General features: G+C 40.1%; 1 protein-coding gene across 6 annotated transcripts in view; it reads left to right on the forward strand.

Annotated features, from left to right (window-relative positions):
* Positions 1 to 27,810, forward strand: part of MRTFA (myocardin related transcription factor A) — an 80,428-nt gene that overhangs the window by 33,943 nt on the left and 18,675 nt on the right. For 5 of the 6 annotated variants that reach the window (XM_065677599.1, XM_065677564.1, XM_065677574.1 and 2 more), the window contains one exon: positions 16,505 to 16,570. In XM_065677599.1, coding sequence (XP_065533671.1) covers positions 16,505 to 16,570 — 66 coding nt within the window. Of the gene's footprint in view, positions 1 to 16,348; positions 16,368 to 16,504; positions 16,571 to 27,810 lie in introns of those variants that run through there. The other variant, XM_065677584.1, reaches the window with a different exon arrangement.

Genomic DNA, 27,810 nt, shown 5'->3' on the forward strand with positions numbered 1-27,810 from the left:
TTGGGACAGAAAAGTGAAGGGTGATAGGAGTTGAGGACAGAAAGCCAGATAAAATAAGGCTGTGTTTGTTGTGGAAAGATAGCCAGTGTGTGGAAGATGACTGTGTTTAGAAGATTTCTCTCTCGTATGCAGCTCCAGGCCTGCTGAGGCTGCCAAACAAAACTGTTAAGTTTCTACCCGCTATTGTCACTCCCCCTACCAAGCCTCTTTAATATGTATCAAGCATTAGTTTTTTATTAGATTTTTAAAATATACTTGCCTTTTTTCTTTTTCCTTTTTTTTTCCATTGGAATGCTGTTTGTTGAACAAATATGGAAAAAGAAAAGAAAACTGAAGTCACAGTCCTCAAAGTCAAGTTTGGGAGTTATAAATCCATTGGTATAGGCAGTATTCCCAGATTACTTTGCTCTGGAGGCAAAGAACTGCAACACATCAATCTTCAGAGGGAAAAAACAAACCAAATAAAAGGAGTCAGAACTTGCGTCTGTCTTGTATTTGCAAGGCATTAATTTTCACAGAAGGTGAGCACTCTGCATTTGGATGTGCCAGGATACAACTTTCATCCAGTCTCTACAGTCACTGTCTACAGGCTCTACAGTGAGATAATGTGTAGAACTACAAAAATGCAGTTCTGTCATACTTTCATTAATATAAAAAATGGTTGTGGCTGTCTCAAGTTGAAGTGAATTAAGGTAATTGAATTCTTGTATAATTCTGAGTATTGAAAAAGCTGTGTTGACTCTGCAAAGTCTAGCAATATCATCAGCCTACCCCATGTCTAATGCATGGTACTCTATGTGATGAGGAAAGCGGCTTTATACCAGCTGCCAAATGAAAGGTAGGGAAGAGAAATAGATGCTTCTAGCATCTTTCATTTCAGAAGAGAAAAGAGTAACCCTTTAGCTTTGCTCTATTCAAGTCTCCTGCAGTCTTGGGGTGCCTGTTGTATTTATGCTGTAGCATGCACTGTGTTTTCCAGAGCCATATCTTACATGCAGTGGAGAAGCAGATGCGCTCATGTGTAAAACCTTAAGGAAGCTGTTCAAGTCCAGAATTAGCATTCAGCTGAAACTATAATGATTGTAGTACCCTAAAAATGGGACGGCTTAGTTTTGTTATCAGTTGGGACATAAAATTTAATGCATTTCACTTCATCACTCTTTACCACACACAGGTGAGTTGGTGCTGGTCTACTCTCTCCTCTTAATAAAGCCAGGCAAATAAGGGATGTTTGTATTACACCGACAGTGCTCATACCTTAATAAATTTCATGAGAAGCAGCTATCTGGAATAGACTTTGTTTTATTTCTTTGCTTCTAGAAAACAGATGGCCTCCTATATCTGATTTATTTATTTATTTTTTAATTGGGACTTGACATTGAAGTTTGGGAACTGGTGATCTTTTCCACACAGAAATGGATTTGACATGGGGAAGTCAAAAAACATATGCTTGTATTTTTAAAAGTATGTGTTGGGGCAGTTATTTGTAAAATTCCTAGAATTCAGGAATCTATAAACATGTTTTCAATTCAAGAATGCCTTGGAATGATTTAGTTTTCAAATACCAGAGCCCAGTTTGCAGTTTCTAGACCAGTCAACACAACAGTATGATAGCCCCTCATAAGAGATACAAAGAGAGAACTGCAGAAAGCTACTACTTAAAAACCAGTTAGCTATCATGTGAGTCTAGCTTAGAATTAAGTAAGTTCCACAAGTAAATTTCAACAGTAAATTCCAACTTTTCCACCTCTGTCCTTCATTCATTGCTCTTAAATGAAACACATTTTTTGGGTCAAGTCCTCCCTTAAAAAATGTTCAATGTGACTCAGGGGATGACACTGAAACTCACCTGTCTTTTTCCAAGATTTGTGTCTCAGGGGCCAGACGCACGAACAAGTTCCTGCATGCCATCTGATCTGCTGTAGCTGTGTGCGCATTCTTAGTCCACAGCAAATGTGAGGTAATTTGAGTTAGCTTAGCCTTTGATTAAACTATTAATATCTGTTCAGTACTTTGAAGAGATCAAGAGTCATGCAAGTGCTTGTTAACATACAGCTTTCTTCATGAGTGACCTAGACCTTATTGTCACAAATGCCACTGACCAGTTAGAGCTGGTCAGTGGCCATTCATCTTCCAGTAGAGGGCAGAAGAACCTGCATGAGGAGACTTGGAAGCTCTCCACACCAAGGAGATCCCCAGCAAGAGGGCAGCCCCTGCCTCTGAGGCATCTCCACAGGAACATAGGATGACCTTTTCCTGTAAAGGTTGGTCTGTGTCTTTCTACTTCAGAGTGGACCTGAAGGTACTGTGGGGGATGTCAAAGCAGTGTCTCATGCAAATGCATGGGTAACGCAGGTCAGAGAACAGTCACAACATGTAACAGATGCATCTCTGTATTATGGCCAGATATGACCCACAATTCAGAATTATTTATAGAAATAGTGCTCTGATATGGAAAGGCATAAAAACGATGTTGAAAGTATGGGGAGCTACTCTGCTGGCACTTCCTGTGGCAAGTCCAGAGGTGCACCAGATATATGTAGTTGGATTCCTTGTAACCTAGTGCTGCAACTAGTGTTTGCAAATGTGTGGCATGGTGACTGTGACTATGCTTAAAAGTTAGGTGGTGCTATGAAGGAGAGATAATGATATATTAATGTGAGGTGGATCAAAGTTGGCAGTAAGATGGCAATTTTAGTTTTGCTTAATTCCCAGTGTGCCTCGTTCAGCTGTGAAAAGTAGAGGTGTTTCAGAGTATTTGCTAACTTTATGACATGAGTGGTAAGCTTAGGAAAAGGGTTAACACTGAATGATCAGTCCTTATCAGTGGAAGGAGAGTCATAGCATTATCCCTGGAGTCCTGCTGCCTTAATGTGTTTTTGGTTTTTTGGGTATGACATGTTTTTCTCTCTTGGAGTTTACTGAACTATTCCTGTCAGTGTAATGATCCCCAGCTGTTGCTTTAGCCCTAGCTATTTTCATTCTGGGAATGGGAGGAGGAGGAGGAGGAAGAGGAAGAGAGGGACAGAGAGAGGCTAGTTTGTTTACCACACTGACTTCATTTGTCAAAAACCAGCTACTATAATACTTTCTTTAGCACAATCTAATGCAAAAAGAGTTGTGGATTCAGGTCTGCAGGAGCAAGAAGATGCAAGGACTCCACACATACAGAAAACAAAGAGTTGAAACTGGGTGTGGTGTGATGAGTACAGCTGTCAATAGCATTTATGTAGGCAATGCTTTGAACCAGTAATGATACCAAGTAAAATCTGCAGTAAGTACTTTCCTGTTCTGTCAACTGAATTTTTTTCACAGTTGAACTGAGCTTCTTATTCAGTGGCAGTGATGCTGGGGTAGTGGTAATGCCAGCAACTGGGAAACATATTAATAAAGCGTGGAAAAACTTGTGTGGCTTTTTAATTATTCGTTATTTGATAATTAGCTGCTGTTAATTTTTTTTTTGAAGAAAATATCTGTATTTATACTTTTAAACAGCCAATGAGTGATGTTTCCCAGGAACTGAAAAGCAGATGGCTTTTTGAAAGCAGAATTATGATCCTTAAGCTCAGATTGCCTGTTTTGCATCCAGAAACAACTTCTGCAGTTAACATGCTTGTTCAAAGTCTTTGCCAGACAGATGTCACTGTGACTGTCCTGCCTAAAGAAGATAAGGGTCAATGACTGTTGTGGTTTCTGCTCATGTTTTTGGATCCACATCAGGTTGCCTGTGTAAATCTTATCTTGGTACTTCTATCATCTGTAAGATCTGTCAGTAGTCACCTCAGATTTTTCAGTGTTCTGTCACACCTGCAAGTCATTGATCAACACTTATCGAATATCTATACCAAAAATAAGTGCCTGCTTAGGTCTTTCCTTTCATGAGCCAACTCCCATCTACCCAGTCTTTTCTGAGCATTGAATTACTGATTTTGTCACCTGCTGCATCAATAAATTTTGATCCAAAATGTTAAAGCAGCACATTTCTTGGCAAGAACCTCTGCAGCCTGTGATAGAAAATGGGATATGGGTCCTGATATAGCTTAGGTTTATAAAATGAAAGCATGCAGAGAGCCTATAGGGAAAATCGTGTTCTTTTTTCTTGTAGGGGGCCTGTAAGTGGATGCATAATCTGCTGAATGCATTAACCTGGAACAAAACTCATGGTTTTCTTTTATCTAGGCTAGTGGAAGTAGATACGGTATTTTTTTCCTGGTGGTATGTAAAATTTACTAACCTATTACCTCTCCAAACGAGCTTACCTACAATAGCTGAAGTGCATTCCAAATGTTGATTACTAGTAAGAACTACAAAATGGTTTTTGCTTATCAGTGATCAATTTGATGGGTGGAAGAACTGTGGAGGTGACCTACTGTCAAAGTTCGTTATGTGTATAATATAGCAAGTGTTCTTCCAAGAAAACAAAGCTGATGAAGCTAACAAGAAATGTGAAAGAAGGTCAGTAATAAAGAAGAGGATATATTGCTTTCAGACATGGATGCTTTCCAAAATTGACAGTGAAAATTAGTGAAATCCAGGCTTTCTGGACAATCTCATTTTCATACCATTCAGAAATAAACAGCTGTAAAGAAAATATTTTGTAAAAAAAACCCCAGAAGAACCCCAGTCCTGTTTGAAAGTTTTCAGTAGAAGTGCCCGTAATGGATTTTTCTCCATGGTAGGGCCAGGGATCATCTGTTGCAGCAGTGCTTATAAAGACCTCATTCCATGGTCTCCATTCCCAAAGACAGCTCATGGGCCTGACACCATTCTGAGGGTATTTTCCATAACGTCTCTGCAGCACATTTAACATCTGTTTGGTAACCTTCTTCACTGAAACACTTGTCAGGGCACAAACATTGTGCTGCCCAGCTGGATTGTTGGGGGTGGGTCTGAGCGATGCTCTCTGGGTGACAGAAGGAAGAGATCAGCTTCAGACTTTCTTTGTGTGAAGTTTCCCCAGCTTAATGCTGCTACATGTTCCTCTAGTATTAAAGGCATGGAGACTGTAGTGGTGGTTTTTTGTAGGAATTGAATGTGGCAGTGGCTCTGTTCTTTGATTACTCATCTCTGCAAATTTCACAGCAGTGCTGGAAGCCAGGATGTACACAATCCTTTTGAGTGTTTTGGTCAGTATTACAAGCAGCATGTAACCTGTCCCTGCAAATAGCTGTGGGTTTTCTTGCTTATTTTAGTGAGTGTTCTTTCTAATGCTCTTTTTCTTCACTTTCGCTTTCCTACGCTTTCATGCCTGTTTCTGTGTTATACTTGCATGTGAAAGCCCTTCTAAGCCTTCTTGCAGTTCACACCATTTTTCATGCTCCGATGTCAAACTGTCCATTTTCAGAAGTGGAAGACAACATTTTAGAAGTAGATGCTAAGCTAGTAGTACCTTTGTGCCTCACTAAGAGACTTCTTTTACTGCTGCTAATAATAGCTGTCACATTGACTGCAGGCAGTTTAAAACGAGGTTTGTATCTTCAGGACTGACATGTGACAGTGAATCTAACTACAGAGGTTGCAAACACAGTCACCACGGAGCTATCTCCCCAGCGTTTTTGCTGGAGGGTGCAACAGAAAGGAAATGAGTCTGCCCTTCACTTGCTTTTGTTCAGTATATTAGCAAAAGCCCACCTCTGTTAGCAGTTGGAGGGAACCACTGCGTGCAATGAGTATGGGAGTACCTGCTGCTGCCAGCAGTCTCCTCTGTGTCCTTCAGTTAGAGGAGTGAGCCAGCAGTAGCATTTTAAACATCTACAGAATTTGTCCACCAGTCTGAAGTCAGTGGTCATGCAGGCCATTCTGGGCTGCTGGGTTTTTTTAGTTTGCTGATTGACCTGTTACACAGAATTATATTATTTAGATATTTATAGCTATGATAGCACTTAAGAACCACATTAAGCCTCATAGCCGAATTTGTTTTCAATGCTGTGGATCTTCCCTTGTGGAAAAACCCAAGAAAGTTGGTCCTGGAGATCTTTAGTTCAGAGTTTTGAGAGAAAGTAAATATCCAAAGAGAAACTAAAAAGTAGTAGGTCAGTGTTGTATGATCGGAGTTTTAAAAGAGTTTGAGGGAATTTGATGTGCGTTTTTGTATGTAATAGGAATTCTGGGGATCAGACTTTTGTATGTATTTGAACCTCAGATGCCATGACTGTGGCATGTGTTCTTCGCAGTCTTTGACAAAACAGCAAAGATGTTTCTCGCTACCATGAGTTAAAGAAATGTCGTAATTCCTTGTCGCATCCACCTGAAATGCTTGCTAAGAGAGGATGCTGGGGCTTGGACAGAAGCTCGTGGCAGGAATGCTAACTGGATAGGCAATGCTCTGATTCTTATATAATCTGTATATGTGTATAATATGCATGTTGGGCAAAACTACTTTTGTTCTGTGTCTTTTGAAATAACTGGCAGCACAATCAACTGGCTGAAGCTGGCTGATTCTCAAGCTAGCTAAATTAAAATGAGAAGGGCCAGCTTTCCAGGTTTCCTATATAACTGGTTAATTACATCTTCTAAAGAACTGCTGGGTTTGTGTTTGAATTTGCATACTTCTGAGTCCTTTTTTCTACTATTTGTGGAAAACCACATTTGTTCCCATTTGCGTTTAGCTTCAGTAAACCACACATCTTTAGATGGTTAAGAATCCAAAATGGTTTTGGAAATACAGAATTATTCCACATTTAAGTGGGAAACCCAGAAACAGAGCTCATATGTCAAGGTGTCCCAGCTGTTACCACAGAAGTTCTGTGGTATCTTGACCATTAGATGATTTCTGTGAAGGGAACTCTTCTATCTGTAGAGGGTGCCCTGTGGCAGAAGGAAGGCTGAATTATTGGGCCAACAACACAGTCTCTGAGAAATACTTGAGGAAGTTTTTGGCCTTGATGTGAGAGGCTGTTAGTATGCTGGAGCACTGTGCTGTAGCAGAAATTGCAGTATGGGAGGTGAGTTATGAAGGAAAAACATTAGACCATGTCTCTTATTGATGGAAGAGGCATGGAAGGATTTCTACATCAATTTTAGTATTATAAACATGTCCAGTCATGTGTTTTATGAATGTGTCTGGGCACTGTCTCAAGACTTGATATTTTTCTGCTTATTAGAAGCACACAAAAACATACTATCCCTTGAACTCAGAGGTTTAAATAAAATGAAAAATTGTTCAGATTCTGATGTATCTTCAAACATGTTTTTTTTTTCTTTTTTCTTCTATATAATTTTTCCGAACAAATATAAACAACTCTCATGTCTCATCTGTAAGGAAAATTAAAAGGTTGCAGCTCTTTCTTATTCCAGGCAGAGATACCTCTTTCTTTACTAGCAAGAAAATGAAAAAGGTTCAAACTTGTTTTTCGCTTGTATCTTGCCTTTTGTACTGTCACATTAGTAGACAGCTGTAGATCCGATTATTTGGTTATATCTACCCATTCCTTCTTTCTCCTTCATTTGTCCCGATCTGCCACATCACATTAAATTATCTGGGAGAATTTCTTCCCAGGGTCTTCCCTGCAAGGTGGTTAAGGGCAGTGTTAGTTCCTCCTTGTTCATTGTTTCATGGAAATATATACATCAGTAGTCTGTGACTCAAGTTTACACAGGGAGTTGGGAAATTCTGTTTCCCCCCCCTCGAAGCTCCTCTTCCAGCTATACATAGTAACAATGGATATATAGATGGCATCAGCAAGCACTGATTACAGCTAATATTTGCTGTTACGATACTGGTGTGTCAATTTTAGATAGACCTTTCCACCTAGGCATTTTGTTACAGGTCATCTTGTTTAATCATGCATGGTAGCCAAATTCCGTAGATATGGGTATGTGCCTAGTTATTCACATGCTCAGTTTTCATCTAACTAGTATTACTGGGGCAAAATGGTTTTATAAGAATCAGTACCCTGCACAGAAAGCAAACCAACTTTTCCTGTTGACAAGCTTTTTTTCATGTTGCGTATCTTACTAAATATACCGGGTTAGATGTATTTCAGGTTAATTTCTTAAAGTCCTGTTTTAACAGTTTCAGTGGGTGCTGAAATGAACTATTAGATGTAGTAAGATTTCATTATAAGAGTTGGCTTTTATGCATTCAATGGAAAGACCTGTGTACTAAGAGTTATTATTGCTCTTAGTAATCATTTATTTGATTAAAAAAGTTTAGTATTAAAGAAGACAGGGCTGGTGTGAGCTAGCAACATTTCGGTAATATGTGAGGATGGAAGTAGATCCTTTTGCTTCTGATTGTGTATTTGCTTCTGATTCTGTATTCTTTGGGGACCAGCCTCTTCTGTAGGTTGAGATCTTTGATTCTGCAAAATTACCCATATCAAAGAATCTGTATTTATCTGTCTCCATTAAGAGAGCTATTTAATGCCTCATAACATCGGCTTGTTTAAAGATAATACATGTAACTGTGTCATCATCCTTTGAGAACATTTTAGAAAAATAATTCCTATTTCACATTTCTCTTCCAGCAGCATTGTCCCAGCAAAAAGGTGCTATTGACCTGTACCTTGGGTTCGTTTTTGTTTCCAGTAGCCAAAACTAGTCTTCTGGAACACGGCCATATAAACAGTACATCTGGTCTGTCAGCAGGCATGTGTCATGCCTACATGTGTCATAAGCTGTATGTCATGTCAATGATTTTATATGACCAAAGAGCATTCTGAGCTGTAGAAGCTTTGAAGAATGTGATTTTATCAAAAAAACAAGCCCTTCTTGTCCTGAGGGTGTGAGTCAGTTAATTTTCTCTCTTCTTCCACTTTTTGTATTCTTAAATGACCAGTTGCTCTGTATAGTTTTCTGTACTTTTCAGCTGCTCTTAAAAGCTTCTGGGCATTTGAGAGTCTAAAGGCTTTTGGAATTGCTGGATGGAGAAAAACAACCCTGGTGTTATGTGACCACATGACAACCTGGAATTATTACTAGCACATCTACTGTGAAATATTTTGAAAGTTGTTTTGGAGGTGAAGGATCTGTTCAGTTTTTTAAGGATCTCTTGATAGAGGTTTTAGGCCTACATCAGGCAGAACTATACCCCTGTTCTCACATGTACAAATTGTTCATGCTCTCAAAAACTTACTGAGAAGATAAGAAATAAAGGGTGATTGTGAAAAAAGTTTCAAGTCCTCTCTAGAGGATCTGCCTTGAATGCAGCTGTATGGCTTTTTTTTATTAAACCTCCTGTTTGGCTTTGTACCTGCAGTCATCTCTGTTGGACATAGCTAGGTAAGGAGTTTATCAGTGCTCCTCAAACTGGTGTGAGACACCTGCAGATCTAAACCTATTGCAGCAGAACATGCAAATTTCTCTTAAGATTTCTTTCAAGATATTCACTTTCATCATTCATGTGACCTGCAGTAGGGAACCACTCCCAGTCCTGGTTTGTTACCTGTTCAGGATCTGCTCCACAGACCTCCTCTTTGGGTGTAAGGACAGTCATCCCAATCCTACTTCTCACAAAGAGAAGACCACAGCTTAAATATAAACAAGTGGCTTTTGCCTCTAGTGTGAAAGGTTCTTGTAACAGTTTTAAGAGACCAAAACAAATTCTGTTCTTTACCCTCTCAAACTCCATTTTCTCTGTAGTATGGTTGCTAAGGAAGAGCTGGTGAAACTGCCTGTGTTTTAATAGCAGCTGTTGTGGCTGCAGTAGAGAAAAGAGGTAGTGGAATGTGAGATAGTCTCAAATAGTAAATAAATAAATTTCTGCTTAACTGTCCTTTTGCCCAGGCTTGCTCCAAGCTGTTCTTTAAAATGCATTGAGATGAATAGAGCCGTGTGGCTGCTATACAAACAATGCAGTGGATACTTGCAAATTGTGAGGATCAACAGTGTATCCGCTGCTTCTCCTTCACCCCACAGAGGGGCATGATTTTTGGGCATCCCCTTCCCAGGGTAGCAAACTGTCATATAATCCCTGCAGTTTGGGTGTCATTTACAGTCTGTTTCACTTAAATGCTTCTCTGTTAACTGCACAGTCTGCTTAAATGCAAAGCCAGCACGTATTCCCCATCAGCAGTTAGTGGATTAAAATGCTGTTAGGCTCAGAAAATTGCCTTCAAAAAGGGCACGAAAAGTTGGCTTTTCTTTGTTGGTAACCCCATTCTAGCCCATTCTGGGTGATATGGGGGGTGTTGTTGATGGCGCCAGAAAAACACAGCTCTGAAAAAAATATGTCATCCACCTCAGGAATTTGAGTTATTTTCAAAATTAATTTTGACCACTGTATACTCACTCGCTCATTGATCACAAATGTTGAGAGCTGAATTTTTCTTACAGCATCTTGTATATGCTACAAAAGGTTTGGTAATCCTAACCGCCTTTTGCTGCTTCTGTACAGAAAGGTGTTGCAACTGGAGTTTAGCAGATGTTGCCCTTGCTGGTGTATGAACTAGAATCTAATCCGGCTTCTTGCTGAAGCATGAAATGGCTAATGTGAATCAACATTTGTTTTGTAAGCAGGCATAGCTGAAAAATGCTCACAAACCAGTTTTAGTGTGAAGGAAGGGTTTTTACACCACGTCTAAGGAACTGAACTCAGTCATAGATGTAGGATATAACTGAAACAATTAAAACAATGGCTGATGTGCTGATGTGCTGCATATTCCAAAGCTGAATTTGGCATTGATACTGGTCAAATGTGACTATTTAATCAGAAACTAGGAAAAAATTATTTTCTCAATGTAACTAGAAGAGCTGCTGCTGGCCAAGTGGTAAGTGGAAAGGTGGCTTCACCCATCAGAGCAGTAGTTACATGGCACTGTGACATTTCAGTTAGAGGCCCCAGTTCTCCACAAACAGCTGTGATGATTTTGTTCAGCAATATCCCATGTTGTCAAAGTTGTCTTTTATGGCTGCGTATTATAAGCAAGTTGGTTGCATATAGGCTGTTGGTTTCATCTAATGGCGTTATGCATTTTGTACTGAAAGACTGAAAAATACGTGTGAGCTGCAAATGGTGGCCTAGTGCCGTATTTCCTTGGGCAGTGGTCTCTGACCCTCACAAAGTAAACCCAGTCAGACCTGCTCAGTGCTAGGCCAGTGAAAATTCTCTTTAAAAATCTCCATTGCTACTGAAAGGTAGAGGAGTTAGGAGCTAACTGGCAGGTTTCTGTGCCAGCTAATACTGTATTCATGCTTTTTTGTGGAGTTAAGTGGATGCTGTAGCACAGGACTCTCAAATGGGGTATGCAGAGGTGCTGAACAGTGTACAAAGAAATGACCGTGGCCCCTTATGAGCATAGAGTGCACAGTTTGCTTTTTACTGATTTTACTTACGCTTGCACTTTCCTCAGCTTAGATAATGAAGTTAGGCTAATTTCACTTGTTCTTTGGTAGTTTCTCTTTCTAATCACATGGCTTATCGATTGGGTTGCAAGGATGAATGTCTCTGTCAAGCAGACTGCTTTCACTGAACTTACAAAATCGATAAATCATGTCTGAGCATGCAGCCTATCTTGTTAATATGTGGGTTTTGTCTTGCACTCGCCTTTTTTGCATGGGTATCCCAGGCCAGATTCCAGGGAGTTCTGCCTCCCTCAGCTCCTCTATAGGGTTTTATTTGGCTACAACAGCCTTCCTCCCTTCCTGTTTTGCACTACTGCTTGTGCTGTCTCTGTTGTAATCCACCATATGGCTGTGCTTAATCATTACCTTGGTTGGGCAACCTTGAGTAGCACTTGGGATTCCTGAGAAGAAAAGGTTTTGTAGAGATGTGAGCAGAGTCCCTTTGGCAGTAAGTCTGTATTCAATATAACATGCATAGAGCCTCACCACAGGCTGCAGTTCAAAGCTGTTTGCTTCTTTTCACGAGCTTTCAAGAAACAAGAAATGCAGAATATTTAAGATATTTTGTCATAAACCTGTCCTGGTATGTGACATAGTCTTAAAACGAGATTTTTTTTTTTTTTCTCTGAAAGTGCTGAGATGCAGAGGCTGTAGTCTAGTTTTTTTGTAGTAGGTCTAGTCACACTATTGAACTCCAAGTGTGGTTTAGAAATAGAAGGGCTTTCAGAGATGTATGTGGAAGGGCAGGCATGCCAATGCAGATTTAGATGACGAGCTGCAAAAAACAACTTAGCTCATCGTAAATATTTGTTCTTGCTACTGCCTACTACTACTGCACCCATGGACTACAACTAGAGTTGTTAAGTGTCCTGAAAGTGTCCATTTGCATGCAGCCTCTGTATGCTTTAAGCATATACTGCTGTGAGCTGCCACCAGCCATTAATAGGCAGAAGTAAGCTCTGGTCTTGGAATAGATCTATGGTCTCTCTATTAAGGCAGTTTTATGACAAGAGAAATAAAAAATAATCATGACTTGCTGTAGCTCACTGACAGTGTTACTCTGTTGATAGTAGCTGTACCTTGATGTTATGTGTTTCTTAAGAGCACTGCCCCTCCTCAGTTCTCTACCCCTCCTGTTAAACTGCTGACTGCAGCCCTTTATACCAGCTCCCATATTTCTCTGGCATATTTTATTAATTCTTGGAACAGTTCACTAGAGATACAAAAACGTTGTTCAAACTTTGTATTTCAGTATTTTCCTTATTTGTGAAATAAATAATGCTCAATTTCAAGTGGGAAAATCAGACAGGCATACAAAGCCCTCAGGATGTTACAGACTGTGTCACAAGTTGAATTAAAGAGGTGAGTAGAAGGGTACCAGTACGGAACTTACTTTTAAGCCTGCAGACATATACTCTCCTTTGTGTGACCTGATGTATTCTTAATTTGAAAATTATTTTTAAGGTCAAATACAGAGAAAAAGGAGCAGAAAATTGTTGGCTTGTGACTGAAAGGCACTCCAGTCTGAGTAACTTTGAATTTCTCTGGTCATTCTAGACCTTTGGCTGAGCTCCATGTACAACAGCCTTGGATTGGCGCTTGGGACATCTGTTAATCTATATATAGGATTCACACACTTGCACACGTAAACAGGTGATCTCCTAAATATATGAAATGGCATTGGGAACTCCAAGTACTTATTTAAGCCAAAATGAATTCAGGAGTGAACTGAGGTAATCCTTGTTGCCCTCCTCCCTGCCACAAAAGTAAGCTGTATTGGAAAAAAAGTGCATCATGTGCTGATTATAATTTGTGTTTAATATGTTTGTACATGTATTCAGAAATCCCAGGAATTACTTACTACTTATTAAAAGTATCCTGAAAATGACCTTTTTCCTATTCTCCAGCTTAGTTCTCTGGACAGTTGCTAGTTTCTTGCTGTGAAGAGATACGGTGTTTGAAGATAAAAGGTGCATATTATGGCTAGAGAAAAAAGGTAGTAAATGGTAACTGATATGGAAATAAGATATATGTAGAAAATTCATAAGAGAAGCTGAAGTCAGGAAGGGAATTTAAAGTCATTTGATGAAGTCTCTAGCTGTCTGGCTGAGACTGATTTCTAATAAATCTGGGAGCAGCTGGGAGAGACTTCAGAAGAGCTGAAGACCAGCAACGTTTTGCATCACTACTGAAAAAGGGTATGTGAGTAAAGAGTGGCTCATCTGGTATCAGTTCCAGGAAAAATACTATGGGAAATTTGATAAATAATTTAGATGGTATAAGAATAGCAGTATAATCACACTACTCAGCTTTTGAGTTTGTGACAACAGGTCTGCTCAAATGCGATTTTGTTCTTTGGATACATGAAAGTTGGTTGCTAGAGGTGTTGTCTGGGTGTTATAACACTTTATAACATCTTCAGCTTAGTAGCATGGTATATTTATTTTGGGTTTAAAAAGTACCTTTGAATTTAATGAAGGACTGCTCAAGTGGATTAAGAACTGACTGTAATCCAAGAAAGCAGAAAAGCGTTTCTAGTTGGGATCAGCCCAGTGGAGTTTGGAAACAAATTCAAGATGGTAACAGTGTGAATGGAGCAAAGATTAGTGGAGGAATAAATAATGACATTTAAAAAATGGAAAGTTGTTTAGATAATTTAGGCAAACTGTTGTCAGTTTGGGCAAAATGTGCATGAATAGAGGTGAGGGCAGAGTTATGTACCAAGGAGCAAAAAATGTCAGCCACACCCATGTTAGCAAGTTTTTAGCTGAAAATCCGTGACTCTGTGAGGCGAAAGGTAAATAGTAGGTATAGTTGGAAATGGAAGGGAAAATAGATGGTCCTAGTGAGTAAATAGGAAAGTGTCAAAAAGGGCTAACATCCGTTGCTAGATGTGTAAACGGGAAGATACAAGTAAGAGTAATGATGACATTATCTCCACTTAAGGCTGGGGAGATGGGCCTGATGCTGTAGGTCTGTGCCTTGCCTGTATAAATTTAGTGAGATGTGCTAATTTAGGGTATGGAAATGAGTCCCTGAAATGGCCCACTAGTGGAAATAATGCCATACAGCCAGAGATTTAATGTGTCATTACCTAATAGGGTTGAAATCACTTAGTGGCATACAGCTGCTGAAAGGATGATGTCTCACACCCACCTTATGTTAGTGTTAACAAATACCTGGATATACAGTCATCCTCTTCAACTCACTAATGAGACAGAAAGCTATTCCCTGTTTTGATTGGGCTGTGCTGCCTGTTGTGTCATTGAGTCCAGCCACCAGTCAGGGAACATGAGAGATGATGTGGTGAGTGAGAGATTTGACTCTTGCAGCAAGCTGTTAGATTAAGTGCTTTTGTAGATGTGTCATCACCTGATGAGGGTTTTGATCACCTCAAACAAATCCAGCAAATAAAGAGCTCTGTGAACAGGCCAGCTATGAGACTGTATTAGCCCTCACACTAGCACAGAAGTAGGATTGCGATCGCATGCTGGGTGAGAGGAAGAGTGTGGGACTGCCACTTCTGTTTGCAGTTTCGTGGCCAAACAAAGGGCCTGTTCCTTCCCCTGTGTTCCCTCCTCCTCATTCTGGCTCTTAGCTGATCCCACACAGAATTAGCATGGTGCTCTCTGCACACCCTCCCTCCCTCTCTCTTTTCCCCATACTGAAGGCAGTAGTTTTCTGCCCAGGATGCATATATTAAGAATTCCTAGTTTGGTTTAAGAAACAGAAGAGAGGTGACTTGGTTGTACACTGTGCACACACAGGTCCCTCCACAGGCAGGAAGTATATTCTGTCATAAGCAGTACATCAAGAGCCAATGGAAGTGGAATCTAGAAAAATCCAAGTGAGAACCAGAGTGTGCATTAAAGTGAGGGTGATTAGCTGCTGTGCAAACAACCAAGGAAGAGAATAGTTGTTAAGTTCATATGAAGACCAGAACCCTCACTCGAAGATGTATTGTAGTCAAATGCAAACTGCAGATGGGAGGTTGAAAGAAACAGGTAAAACATAATGATGTGTGTAAGTAGACAGTGGCATCTTCCCCTTAAATTTCTTTGATCCCTATGTTAGGGAGTGTCAGTATAAATTTGGATACAATGTATGAGTTTAATGTATTGGACAAACAAAGTACTTGAGAAAGGAAGCATAAGGGTTATAATGAGATTGCATAGTTAGACCTTAGAGCAGTTTTGTGCTCTGATGGTTCTACTTTTGTGTGGACTTCTCTTATGCTGAGTGCACCACAGACATAAGAGAAATGAAAACAGGGAAGATGCCATGCCATTAATTTTATTTTATGTAGAGAATACTTAGGAGCTTGAGCTTGATTGCAAATGGGATTCAGTATCTATTGATGCTCTCTCTGGTTGTCCTTAATTGATATATGTGTGTGTCCGCACATTCATGTGATGTTTCTTTTCTTCAGTTTTGAGAGGTCCCTTGCATATGGAAACTGTCTTTGGCTGTAAGAACAATCTCTAGAATGTTGCTTTGATTGTATCGTTTAAAGGGAAACTGCTGTTACAATCTAAATGTTAAAATGATGACTATTCCCAGAGATTTGCATTAGAGAAAAAAAAAATGCATTTCACACAGGTCATGTGTATGTTCTGTTATGCTAAAATAAATAGGAAAAATTCTAGTGATGATGGATTCCTTTTGCTATAGAACAAGGGTGCTTCTAGATATATCCGTGGTATTTCACTTTCATGAGATGATTCTGAGTTGAGGAAGGAAATCAGCCTTGTAATTTAAAGTAATGACCAATAATTTTGTCATATCAATTTAATCTGCACATGGTAATTAGAGTTTTCAGGAGGCATTAGTAGCTGGGGTGTTACTTGGTGTTTATTGAAGGACTGTCAGCCGGTGTTTCTCTTTGGTTTTTTTTTTCATCTTAATGGTTTGGAAAGAAGTTGGTGCTCTAGAAAACATTGAGAAACAGGCCCGGCTTTGTGGATTTTTATCACTCTGCCAAGACCCTGTGCAACTTCCTCTCCGTTACCCACAGCAGAATACGGAAACCTGACTGCTGACAGCCACTTCTGCAATTGCAGTGGGGCAGGGGAGCGGGCTGGGAGGTGGGCTCTTTTCATTTCTGCTGCTTGCTGTTGCCTTGGCATCCAAAGAGGAAAACAAGATGCACCTGAAGATGTCTTTTCAGTTGTTTCTTGCACTGATGGGTTTCCTTCTTTTCCTTCTCTCTGCTGTCCTGCAGTGCTGCAGTTGAAGCTCCAGCAGCGACGCACACGGGAGGAGCTGGTGAGCCAAGGGATCATGCCGCGTAAGTGTCACTTAAACTCTTTGTCTCAGTGTTTTTATACATGTTTTTGAGAGGGGAATGGTTTCACATATGATTTGAAAGATCAGGTTCTCTGTTTCTGCATGAAAAACATCATATGTAAGAGCCCCACCCAACTTGGTCCTTCTGCTAGTGTTGGCGCACTAGGTACAGGGCCATCTCCAATACTGAGGAAGACAGTAATGGCTGTAAACATAACTGTACCTGAAAGCAGTATTTGTATTTGATCACAGTGCACAACAGTCCTATGGAAAACATACTCTGTTAGAAGTGCCTTATATATTTGACACATGCTGATAATCAGTCTTCTAGCAGGCTTCCTGCTTCTGCAGTTTCTGTTCTTGTTTGTCAGCTCTGCAGAGCTCTTCACCAGTTTTAACTTAGTATGTGCTTATTCCATAAACCAGCTGAAAACAGGCAGTGGTACAAGATGTTAACCTATAAGGGGCCCTGTTTATGTTTGCAGCTAGAAAACATATCTGGAAAGAGCCCTATGGGCATCAGCCATTCCCCTATCTGCAGGGGAAGGCAAAATCTGTGGAGCCAGAGAACTTTTACTTTTCTGGGTAGACACATACCCTAATGTTAAGCTCTAATATATTAATTGTCAGGCTAGTGTTGGAGAAGGGGGCTTTGGTTTGGTTTGGGGTTTTTCCTCCTTCCCCCCAAAATGCAGAAGATATCTGACATACAGTTTTGTCATGCTTTGGTACCTCCGGACTAGATGACTTACAGGTAACAACTTGAAATATGACCAAAGAGCAAATGTTTTCTTTCTGAGATCCTCTCATTTTCACTGAACAGCTTTAGTATAAGCGAATGGATCAGGTATGTTTTCTTCTTTCAAAAACCTTTCCTCTCCCCCATTTCACAAGCCTTACTTGAAAACAGCATAGTAATGAGGCGTTTCTCATTGCTTCTATTTCTGGGGTGCACACTGTAATATGACACAGTGATGTGACTTAGGCTTTGATGAAGCTGTAAGGTTAGGCTTTCAACTCCCTCTGAATGAAGAGAAACTGTCAACAGCACTCTTGTCACCTGAAGTGGCTCACTGGAAGGCAGTGAAATGCTCAAGATGTTTCTGGGACCCCTACTTAAAATCCTGTTAACAAATAAAAAAGGAAAGGTTGTCCTGTCTGGATATAGTACCTCATGTCTGTCTTGTTTTTACCTGGGGAATTTGTATACGTGCTTCTACAGATTACACTTACTTTTGGATGAAAGACTAGTGTCCCAGGGCCTGTACCCTTTTAATAATACTTACCAGAAGAAAATGTTCCTGACTTCTTTGTGGTCTCCTGCTTTAGGTGGGTATGTATGCAAATGCTCTATGTTCAGTACTGTCTTTCTTCAAAGTGTGGCTGGCCAAACTTGTGATTCCTGAGAGGGGTCTGTTTTATGGGTCCTTTGAAAATGGGGCCTTTGCAAGTAATTCAAGTAAGGCACCCAGAGTAATTAGTCAGTCTTAAATTTGCTTAAAATACAGCCTAAATAACTAGTCTTTGCAGACTTGTGCCCTTTGTTGCTTCATTTAAGTCTCTTACATGTGGGTTTTATGTTGGATGAAGAATGCTCAGTGAAATATCATTGTGACAATACTGGTGACACATGAAAAGACCTTTTCTTCAGTGGAGAAAAAACACTTTAGTAGATCTATCCTAAACCTGATTTGGAATTAGTTCTTCCAAGTCATGGTATCATTTCCCCATACCTGGCAATTGGAAATAACTACACATAGGGAAATGGTTAAAATATTATTTGTCTGGGCCATTTTTAATGAGAAGATCAGATGAGAGAATGATTGTGATACTTAAAGCAGAAGTCCCTTTTTTAACCTGAGAAATACATAGGATGACTAGGGGCTGTGTTCCTCCTGAAGGCATCTCAGAGTCACGACAGCTTTGCTTCTACTTTCAGCAGTTCAGAATAGACATTTTTACTTACTACTGGCAATATGCAAGTTGTTCGTTCATCAGTCTGCCCTCTACCCACATCTGTGGAAATGCATAGGTACTTAATCTTGTTTTCTGTCATCTACTACTAAACATGGCTGTCCCGGGCCCCATGTCTCCCCCTTGGGTACGTTAGGAATCAAGCCCCACACAGCCCTTCATGAAAACTGAACAAAAATATGAAAGTGGGAATCCAGAGAATGGTTTGGTGTCAAATAAATGAGCTGGATCACTTTTTCCATGTGAAATGCTGATTGGTTTCTAGGCTTAATTTTTCATCTGGAGATCCTTCACACTCTTGAAAGAATTGTGGTAGTTGTGGCTGTATCTACATTAGCATTATAGCTTGTGTCAGGAAGGTGCTTTTGAAGTGAAGCTCCTATTTGCACCTGCCTTCTGTGTGTTTCTTTGCACCATGAAATTAAGCTTGAGAGTTGGATTAAACTGGGATGAAAATGAAGAGGAAGGTATTCTGCCTACAGCTAATAGGCTTTCAGTCCATGCATCGAGACTGTAACTTTCCTGACGCCACACCTCCCATTTCACCTTTATGTATAGAGTGTGGATGTCAGTTCCTCAGCATCAACTGTTTTTTTATGCAGTTTTGATCTTACTGTGCTATCCTACATGTTCATTTAGATTTGCCTTTAATACAGATCAGTTCCTGGATCTCGTAACCAAACAGATGTGCAAAAATCCATTAACCAAGTGTGATATAAGTGAAAGTTTTTGTATTATATTAAAAGCTACCTAGTGCGCAAACTCAGTGTGGTACCTTTGGCTCCCCTGACTCCAGTATAAGTCTTATGTGGTGTTTAGATTCAGCTTGGTGTCCTAGAAGAGAAATTTTATTTTAGGCTTCCATCAACACAAGATTTTTGGACACTGTAAAGGAGTAGAAGGAGACATATTTGTGTCACATTAAAATGAGAGTCACATTACTTCTCTTTTGCTTGTTCAGAACAGAGCTGGGAATTGCTTACTTTTTTCCCATGTGGAATTTTGTTTATATGGTAGAGAGGAAAGGCAAATGTCTCAACATTTTTTTAACCAGTACACTTAATCTCGCTTTAGTAACCTTTCCAACCCACCAGCCACCTACAGTAGAGCTTGCTTTACTAAAAGATTAGTGTATTATAATAAGAAATGAAACATTTCTAAGCAGTGACAGAGGGTTCAAAATAATTGGGGTTTATACTTCAGTAATTCTTCTTGCTTTTCTGTTACCACTTTGTGTAACCTTTCACTAGTAGCAAGATTCATTAGTTGAAGATTAAAATTCTCAACTGCCTCTAGGAAAGAGGTGGGAAGCAAATCTTCTCTTGCATCTGATATACCTGTGATTTGAGCTAGAAGGACTGTATTTAGAAGCACAGAGAGCTGAGTTTTCATATTTATTCAGGTTTTGGCCTGTTTTATGATAGTGCAAACTGACAAGCTTTTTTGCTATATTTGCATTTTTTGTAGCTATGCAGAGGTGATTTTCATCTTCTTGTCCTCATAAAATGAGAGCTAAGCAAATTCTGCTGTCTGTGCTCAACTCTTTGCCATGCTGTAGAAGAACAGTCAGATGCTCTCAGTTTTTACAGTGTCAAATTTAAAGGTTACAACTATTTGAAGTTTTTGTTGGGGGGTTATTAAACACCCAGTTTTCCGCCCTTGAAAGGAATGTCTAAACCAGTAGATAATGTGCATCAGTGAAAAAAGATGTGTGCAAAGTGTCTTGAAATAAAACAGCAAAAATTTTTAGGGGAGAGACATTTCCGAAATGAAGCACTATTCTGCTTTGCAAAATCTGTTGTGCTTTTTCTCTTTTGCAAGGTTTAAGCTTCACATGCCCGTTGTTTTATCCATCGGGATTGTGATCTGTGGCTTCTGGCTGCAAATGTAAAATACAGGCAAGCATGAACGGTTGTCATGTGGCACAGTCCAGCAGGAAGGCTGTTGTTGTGACCATCAGATTCACCTAAGCAGGCGAAACAGTAGAAGATAATTTCTGGGAGTGTGCTTTCTGTTGCTTTATAGCGCTGCTTGGTGACTGTCTGAAAGGGCAGCCTTTGAAAAGGGCATCGTCTGGACTGAAAGCTAGGAGTGAGGCTGTGATACACACAGAGAATTTGTAGGAGCTTCTGTTTCGTTCCTGTGTATCTGGTGTTCGCCAGTTTTTGTGCTTACACAAAATATATATGTAGATATACTGCATCCTGGAAAACAAGCACCACAGAATCTAAAAAGAATGGAGTTTGTGCTGTTTTCTAATGTGACTCTTTTTACAGATGCTGAGGTGTTCCCATGCTGTGCGTCTGAATTACCAACACTCTAATGCTGTTTTCTGCTTGGACATGTAGCCTGTTAGTTAGTTGCATGAGCATGTTTTGGGATACAAGATTTGTGAATCTTGTGCTGCTGGTTTCAGACCCTCCTGGGGAGTGTGCATTTTATCTCTGGACTACATGAGGGGAGCATGCCCTGGTCAATTGCAACACATCATACAATTCAGAATGATTGTAATAGAGTAGGTGGCCTAATGATTACAATCTTTTTAGGCTGCTCATATCACTAGCTGCATCTTTAGAATTGTTTTGTAGCAGTGAGGTTAATGGATAAATTTAGTATTTGTTATAAAACTAAAATACAGTATTTGCTTTTTGGGGGGTCTGTGAGACATTGCTTATAATTAATTCAAAAGGAATTTGCCATTTGCAAACACAGTTTATGCTTTGGCATAAATGATCAGCGTTGATCATCATCTAGGCAAAGCTTCTAACTGATGCTCTGCATCCAGCACAGCTACCATCACAAGAAAACAAGGATCTTTGAGGTATTAATTTCAGGAAGTGAAATGCTTATCACCTGTAAGTTATAAGTTAAAGTTTCTAAAGTTATATCCGTAGACTTTTAAGTTCAGGTGCAGTTCTTAATGTTGCAATAATATTTCATCTTCCACCTAAAGGCTAGGTTAGAAGGTGAACTGCTATGCTTATGTGGAGGTTGACTGATTCACAAGTGTGGCAGAGTGGCTGCACAGCTGACATTTGAAGATTGTTGTGTGTTACATTTGAATTGCAGATAAACCACTTGCCTTAACACCCTAGAAGAGCCCTTCCTGCTCTCTGCTGCATAACATGTTCCAATCATTCTCTCACTGCTTTACATATCAGGTCTTTATAATGATGTCCCCTATAGTTTTTGGAATATACTTATGGTAACAAAACAAAAATATGAATGTTTACTTCCCTGCCATCTAGTGTCTGCTCTTCAGCCTGTTGGTAATTGCTTTACTTTCATACCTTTTTTTCCAAAAACCAAGTTGAAACTGTACTTTCATTTAGGATAGGGAGTTATGGAATGTAAATATCATTACTCCCAGACTTGTTTAATAAAATGTCCAAGCCTGTAAAGTCTTTTAGATCTAAAAATAATAACGCTTTTTCTTTAGTATTCCATTTAACCTCTGAAACCTTGCTATTTCCTGCTTCATTGTGTATAAAATGGGACTTCAGATGTAGAGGCTGCAGTGAGACTTTTGATATACTTGATGTTATGCTCTGAGAGTAAGGCTGGAGCACTAAGCAGGTACTGTAAAACCTGCTTTTGTTTGTAAAATAGACAAGAGCTGTAGAGGGCACTTGCAGATGTATTTCTGTTTGTGGCATGTAACACAAAGATTTGTAACTGGTTTTATTTTAATTGATCATCTAACTGTAACTTGCCTCCCAGAAATTATTTGGTGCTTTTTTGACTTTGATCTCTTGAAGTACAATTTCAAAGCTTTGGGGCTTGTGTGGAGAAGTCTGTCCATTTGAGCTGACAGCCTTATTGTCTGGGGCCTTATGACTGCACCTGGTTTGTTTATATTTTTAGATAGCTGTCTGATTATTTTCCATGTGCTTATAACATTTGTGATTAATAAGACATGGTTTGAGTAGGAAAGTTCATTGTGTTAGCAATGAAATGTGCTGTTTGTCCTTTGTGAAGCTGCAGAAAGAAAAGGCCATGCTTAGGGGTTTGATAGGCTGCGTTTAGTCCTTGATCCCTGCAATGACAAAAGATTTAACTCTGCCAGTTGCAAGAGAAACGTGGTAATTCAGGGGAGTAAATTCTGGTATGTAATACTGCTTTTTCCTCTTTGTGTTCCCACAGTTCTTTTGTTGGCTGGGAATGGTCTTTCCTTTTTCTTCTCATGGCCTCACACTTCCCCCAGCCTGGGCACTCCATAAAGTTGCCAGAAGAGGTTGCAAAGGGTGATTATCCATCCAAGAAGCAGGCATGAAGTCTGGTTTAGGAATACATAGATCAAACGGGTCCTGGTAGAAGTTCCTTGTCTAGCTTGTCCTTTTCAGCTTGGAGATGGCACAGTCCTAATTGTAATGAAGCTTTATCGTTTTTATTTTTAATTTCAGGATCTAGGTAATGTCTTCTGAATGCTAAGAGTTAACGGCAGTGGACAGAGTGGGTTATACATTATCTGCACTTGCTGTAAATGTCTTTTGACACAAAGCTGTAGTCACCTATAGATCTGATAACTGTTACCATAGGTGACAGTTCCATTTTGCTCCTGAAGAGGATGAACTTTCTGAGAAATTACACACATCTATTGGAGTTTAAATTAACTCAGTGTGGGCCCTGAAAAAATCTTAGCTCTTTCTGTCAATAATTTTGCATCTTTTTCTGTGGCAAACCTACACTTGAGGCTTTTCACACAGCTAAATGAAAATCTTCAGCTGCATCATAAGGGAGATACCGCTGTAATAAAGTTACTGACAGTTTTGCTGAGTTCTGGATGTGAGCTGTGGAGGGGTGCTTGTTCCAGGTGTTGGAAGCAGCTCAGATGGTGCGCGGCTCCATAGTGAGCTGAGCTGAGTCAGGGTTCCACAGTCCTGCCTATACATCTGCCTGTGCAGCCAGGTCAAGCCCAGTTCAGGGAGCTGGAAAATGGTAGTTCTGGGTAAGAGTTGCTTTGTGAGCCAGTACACTGTACAGGCTCATGTAATAGGGAGGACTTGATAAAGCTGTAGCACTGTAACTGTAATGTCATGCTTTGGCAGGGCAAACATTTGCAACATGGAGGAGAAACTTTATCCAGCCTTCTTCTGTTTGAGACTAGAAATACTCATAATTCTTTAATCACAATGACACTGTTATTGAAGGGCGTCATAGAAGGGCAAAGCTGCATTTGTTATGGGGCTAGAGATGTATTTCTCACCTTAATAAAAATATTTGGATGGTTATTTTTAGGTCAATGTTAATTTTTAATTTTTCTGAGTTTATATGTTGTGGAGTGTGAATAATCACAATTTACCAGCTATGGCTTCTTTTCATATCTTCAACTTAATACTCAGATCTTAGGCTTAATCCAAGGGGTGAGCTTACCAATGCCAGGGGTGTTACATCAGCAAGAATTCTCAAGTATGATCAGGTCTGTGTACCAGATGTGAAACTCCCTGGAGCTATGTAAGGAGAAAAAGGTGCTGGTGGAGCTCTCTTTTCTCTCACCTGTGTATTTTCACATTTCTACAGCATACTGCTTTCTGATACTGCCCGACTAGCAAGATGATAGATCCTTCTGTGCATGTGACTCTGGTTTTTGAATACTTTCTTCTTCCATGCTATGAGAAATGCTTTTTGAAAGTGGGGTGAAGATGAAGGGAAGAAGAAAATGCCAGCTGCCTCTCTCTGTGATTCAGGTTTTGTGTCTCTTACCAAATGTTATGCACCAAATGCTACAGGGTGGGAGCTCCACCCTGAACCGACAGAGGAAGTTGTTGAGCCTATTTGCAGCCCTTTATCTCATCTTTTTATGAAAGCATAGTAAACAAGAGAGAAACTAGAATTCTGTTTCAAGCTGGGGTGAATAGCTGCAGCAGCAGGCCTTCTGCCACTGAATTAACTCAGCGTGTCTGGGGCTGGGTTTGGACAGGACAGGAGCTTCTCTTCGTCATAGCAAAGAAAGATTTTACCTTTCCCTCAGACACTTATCTAACAGAAGAGCAGAATGCTTGACTCAGTATTTAAAATTTAGTGGCAGCCTTTCTACAAATACCGCATGTTATCTGACCAACTGATTTGCAGTTCAAATGTCACCTTGATGTCTATGATGAGGTAGATAATATGGCCAAGAATGGCTCATGTGCTGTCTCTCCTCTGTCAGCCTGCATGTCTGGTAGCCTACAATAATGATCTTACCCATTGCAGAAAGTTTTGCAGCTTCTCCTAAACTAGACAGTTGAGCTATGATGACCTGTGAAGATCCTTTTGCCTCTTTTCTTCCCTTTATTTGGTTCCTTGCAAACCTTGGTGTCTTCTGCCAGCTGCATAAGTAAATGCAGGGACTACAGACAGACATTTTGACCTCTTTTTCTTAGCAGTTTAATCAGTCCCCTTCCCTTGCTGTGTTTCGCTCTTAGAGTGACTGAATTCGGTTCTGATTCTACTTATTTCTCACACTAGGTAACGGGAACTTGAAGATCTATATATGAATATCTTTGAAAGCTTTACAAGGCTAAAATTTGCTTTTGTACATTGTAGGGTAACCCTGAACAGAAATGTCTGACCCATTTTGCCTGTTTTTTTGCCTCTGCTGTTAAGCCGGAGATTTGGGGTTGATTCCTGGGCATTGATTCAGTCTGTTTATAACAGCACCAGTCTGGAGCTTTGCAGCAGTATTTTCTTTCCTTCACACATTGCCATCTTCAGAACGTGGCTTGGACTGTAGAACAGTGAACTCATGCATTGCAGTTTTGAGCCCTGTTTTATAGGGATTAATACATTGCTTTGAAGTGAAGAGTAGCAACTATCTCTGTGCTTTGCATGGAAAGGTGTGCATGATTGTAGACGGTCCTGTGTGCCGCTGTGTAGCTTTTGGGGATTAGATGGAAGGACAGTAGTTGCAGTGTATAGCTGCAAGCATTTTTGAAGCAGGGTGGAGGCACAAAACAGTTGCATCATTGATCTCCAGGGAGATTTCTCATGGTATCTAAGGGTGTGACCACAAAGATACTAATGCTTCAGGAATTCTGGTGATGAAGCATCAAAATGGCCCACAAGCATCAGAGATATGAAAAAAATAGGATGTATGCGGTAGAAATTTCATGAGATCCTCGATAGCCAGCCCATCTGTGGCAGGAAAATTGCATCCTGCTGTCAGTCATCTAAAGGTGAGGGGTAAAGCTCATCCCCCTAACGGTAAATACTGCAGATTGCCAGATGGTTGTCCAAGTGGGGCAAAAGTATGTACAACTCAGTGAAGGGCACCTTCTGGCCTGTGCTATCCCAAACTCTGTTGATGATGCTGTCATCCCTTGTATCACTATGCCATTTTAGTGCTTGTTCAGCCATTTGTAACAGCAGGCTGTTTTCGTAAGGTGGATGGGGCAATCTGAAGACACAGGAGCCATGGTTCAGCAACGTGGGGACTCCTGCTGCAGCACTGCCCTTAAATCCAGCCTCTTGTTTCTGACTTTAGCAGGGCAGTTGTGCTCAGCTTTGCTGACACTATTATTTGTGGAACCATGCTGTAAACCAGTGTACCAATACAAGTTAAAATAACTCTTTCAAAACAACTGTGATCTGAGTTCACAGAAGGTTTTGTCAGCATAACTGAGGGCTAACATGCTTTGTCCCAGGCCTAGGTACAGCAACAAGGGCAGAAAGTATAACCACAGTTCACTGATAATGAAAATACCGTGCACATACTGTGTAGAAACAAAATCAGAAAGGCAGGCAAAAGGTGCACCTAACTGAAACTGGACATTGCAGAATTTACTTCTTCATTCTCCAATATCTCAGTAGAAGAGAAATGTGAACGAATTGTTTTCTGCATACAGCGGAAAACAAAAACTCTCAACAGCTAAGACTACTGTTGTAGTTTGGCAAGTTTGTTTTTTCTCTGGCAGCACTCTGTTCTCCTCAAGGGCTCACCCAAAGTTTTGCTGGCAAAGCTGAATCAAGTTAACTAAAGGGGCAAGTACCATGGGGAAATGCTGGAGATACTTCATGGTGACAGTTCCCTTGTATAGCTTCTTGTGCAGTATGAGTACAACTGGAGCATCAGTAGCAAGGCAGAAATGCTGGGACATGGGGGAGGGGGATAAAGAGCTCATTATTTACCTACAACCAGACTAAATATTTGTTGAACTGCCTCCCCAGGAAGTCAGGGTGTTAAACATCTTTCTGCACTTCTTGGGTTCAGTAGGTTGCTTAACAGAGGCTTACTTGATGGTTTTGTAAGCAAGATGGGATGACTTGAAGCTGTGCTTGTACCTGGTGAGAGAATGGCATTGAAATAAAGGCTTGATGATAGACTGGAAGGATGTCTTGAGTAGGGCTTTTGGGTGGTGTGGGGATAGAGAAGGTCAGTGTCTGATACTATTAAGTATTTTCAATAATTTGATTTAAACAAGAGAACTGTGCATATTTATTAAACTTGCGAGTTAAGAGCTTGTGAAGAGGACAGGTTTGGGACTCACAGTATTTGGAGAAGCTGGGAAGTACAGGGCAAGACCAAAGAAATAATGCAGAGTTCTGCATTTTGGTATGTCTAGTCCATAGTATTAATTGAAGATGGAAGATGGCTGGCTAGATAGCAGCTCTGCAGAGGAGGATTGGAGATCTTTCATGGTTTGTGAGCCAAGCACAAGTGAACATGCTAATGCACTTTATTTACACAAAAAAGACAAACTGGCTGGATCATATGACTGAGAAGTGTTATTTAATAATCATGTACTTTTATAAAAGCTGATAAAGCCTAGGTTGAAGTACGTACCAAATTTTTGACACTGTACTTCAAGAAAAATGGAAAACAAATGGAAGGAGTCCAAAAATAAGTAAACAAGCAAAGGTCTGGGAAATGTTATCTGTAAGGGAAGGTTGAAGCAACTGGCCTCAGTCATTTAATATAACAGAAGACTGTAGGAAAACCAAAATTTTAAAATATATAGGGATAGGCACAAACAGGAAGAGAATAAATTGTCCTCTGTAATAATTGCAGGTAAGGCAGGGAATAATGAGTATAAATTATAAGAAGGGAAACGTAAGTTAGACAGTGTCCTGGTTTCAGCTGGGATAGAGCTTTTTCTTCCTAGTGGCTAGTACAATGCTTCAGGAAGGTTTTTACATAGTAAAGACATCTGTGCACTGGGATAATTTCTTTGCAATATCACATTTTTTTCATGGGAAGTCTTCAAGACCAGGTTGGACGAAATACTGTAAGGAATAGTTCAGGATATTTTATCCAGCCTGAGAGGTCAAAGGCATTAGGTGATTGGA

The sequence above is a fragment of the Lathamus discolor genome, chromosome 1, assembly GCF_037157495.1.
Source record: "Lathamus discolor isolate bLatDis1 chromosome 1, bLatDis1.hap1, whole genome shotgun sequence".
NCBI classification, from domain to species: domain Eukaryota; kingdom Metazoa; phylum Chordata; class Aves; order Psittaciformes; family Psittacidae; genus Lathamus; species Lathamus discolor.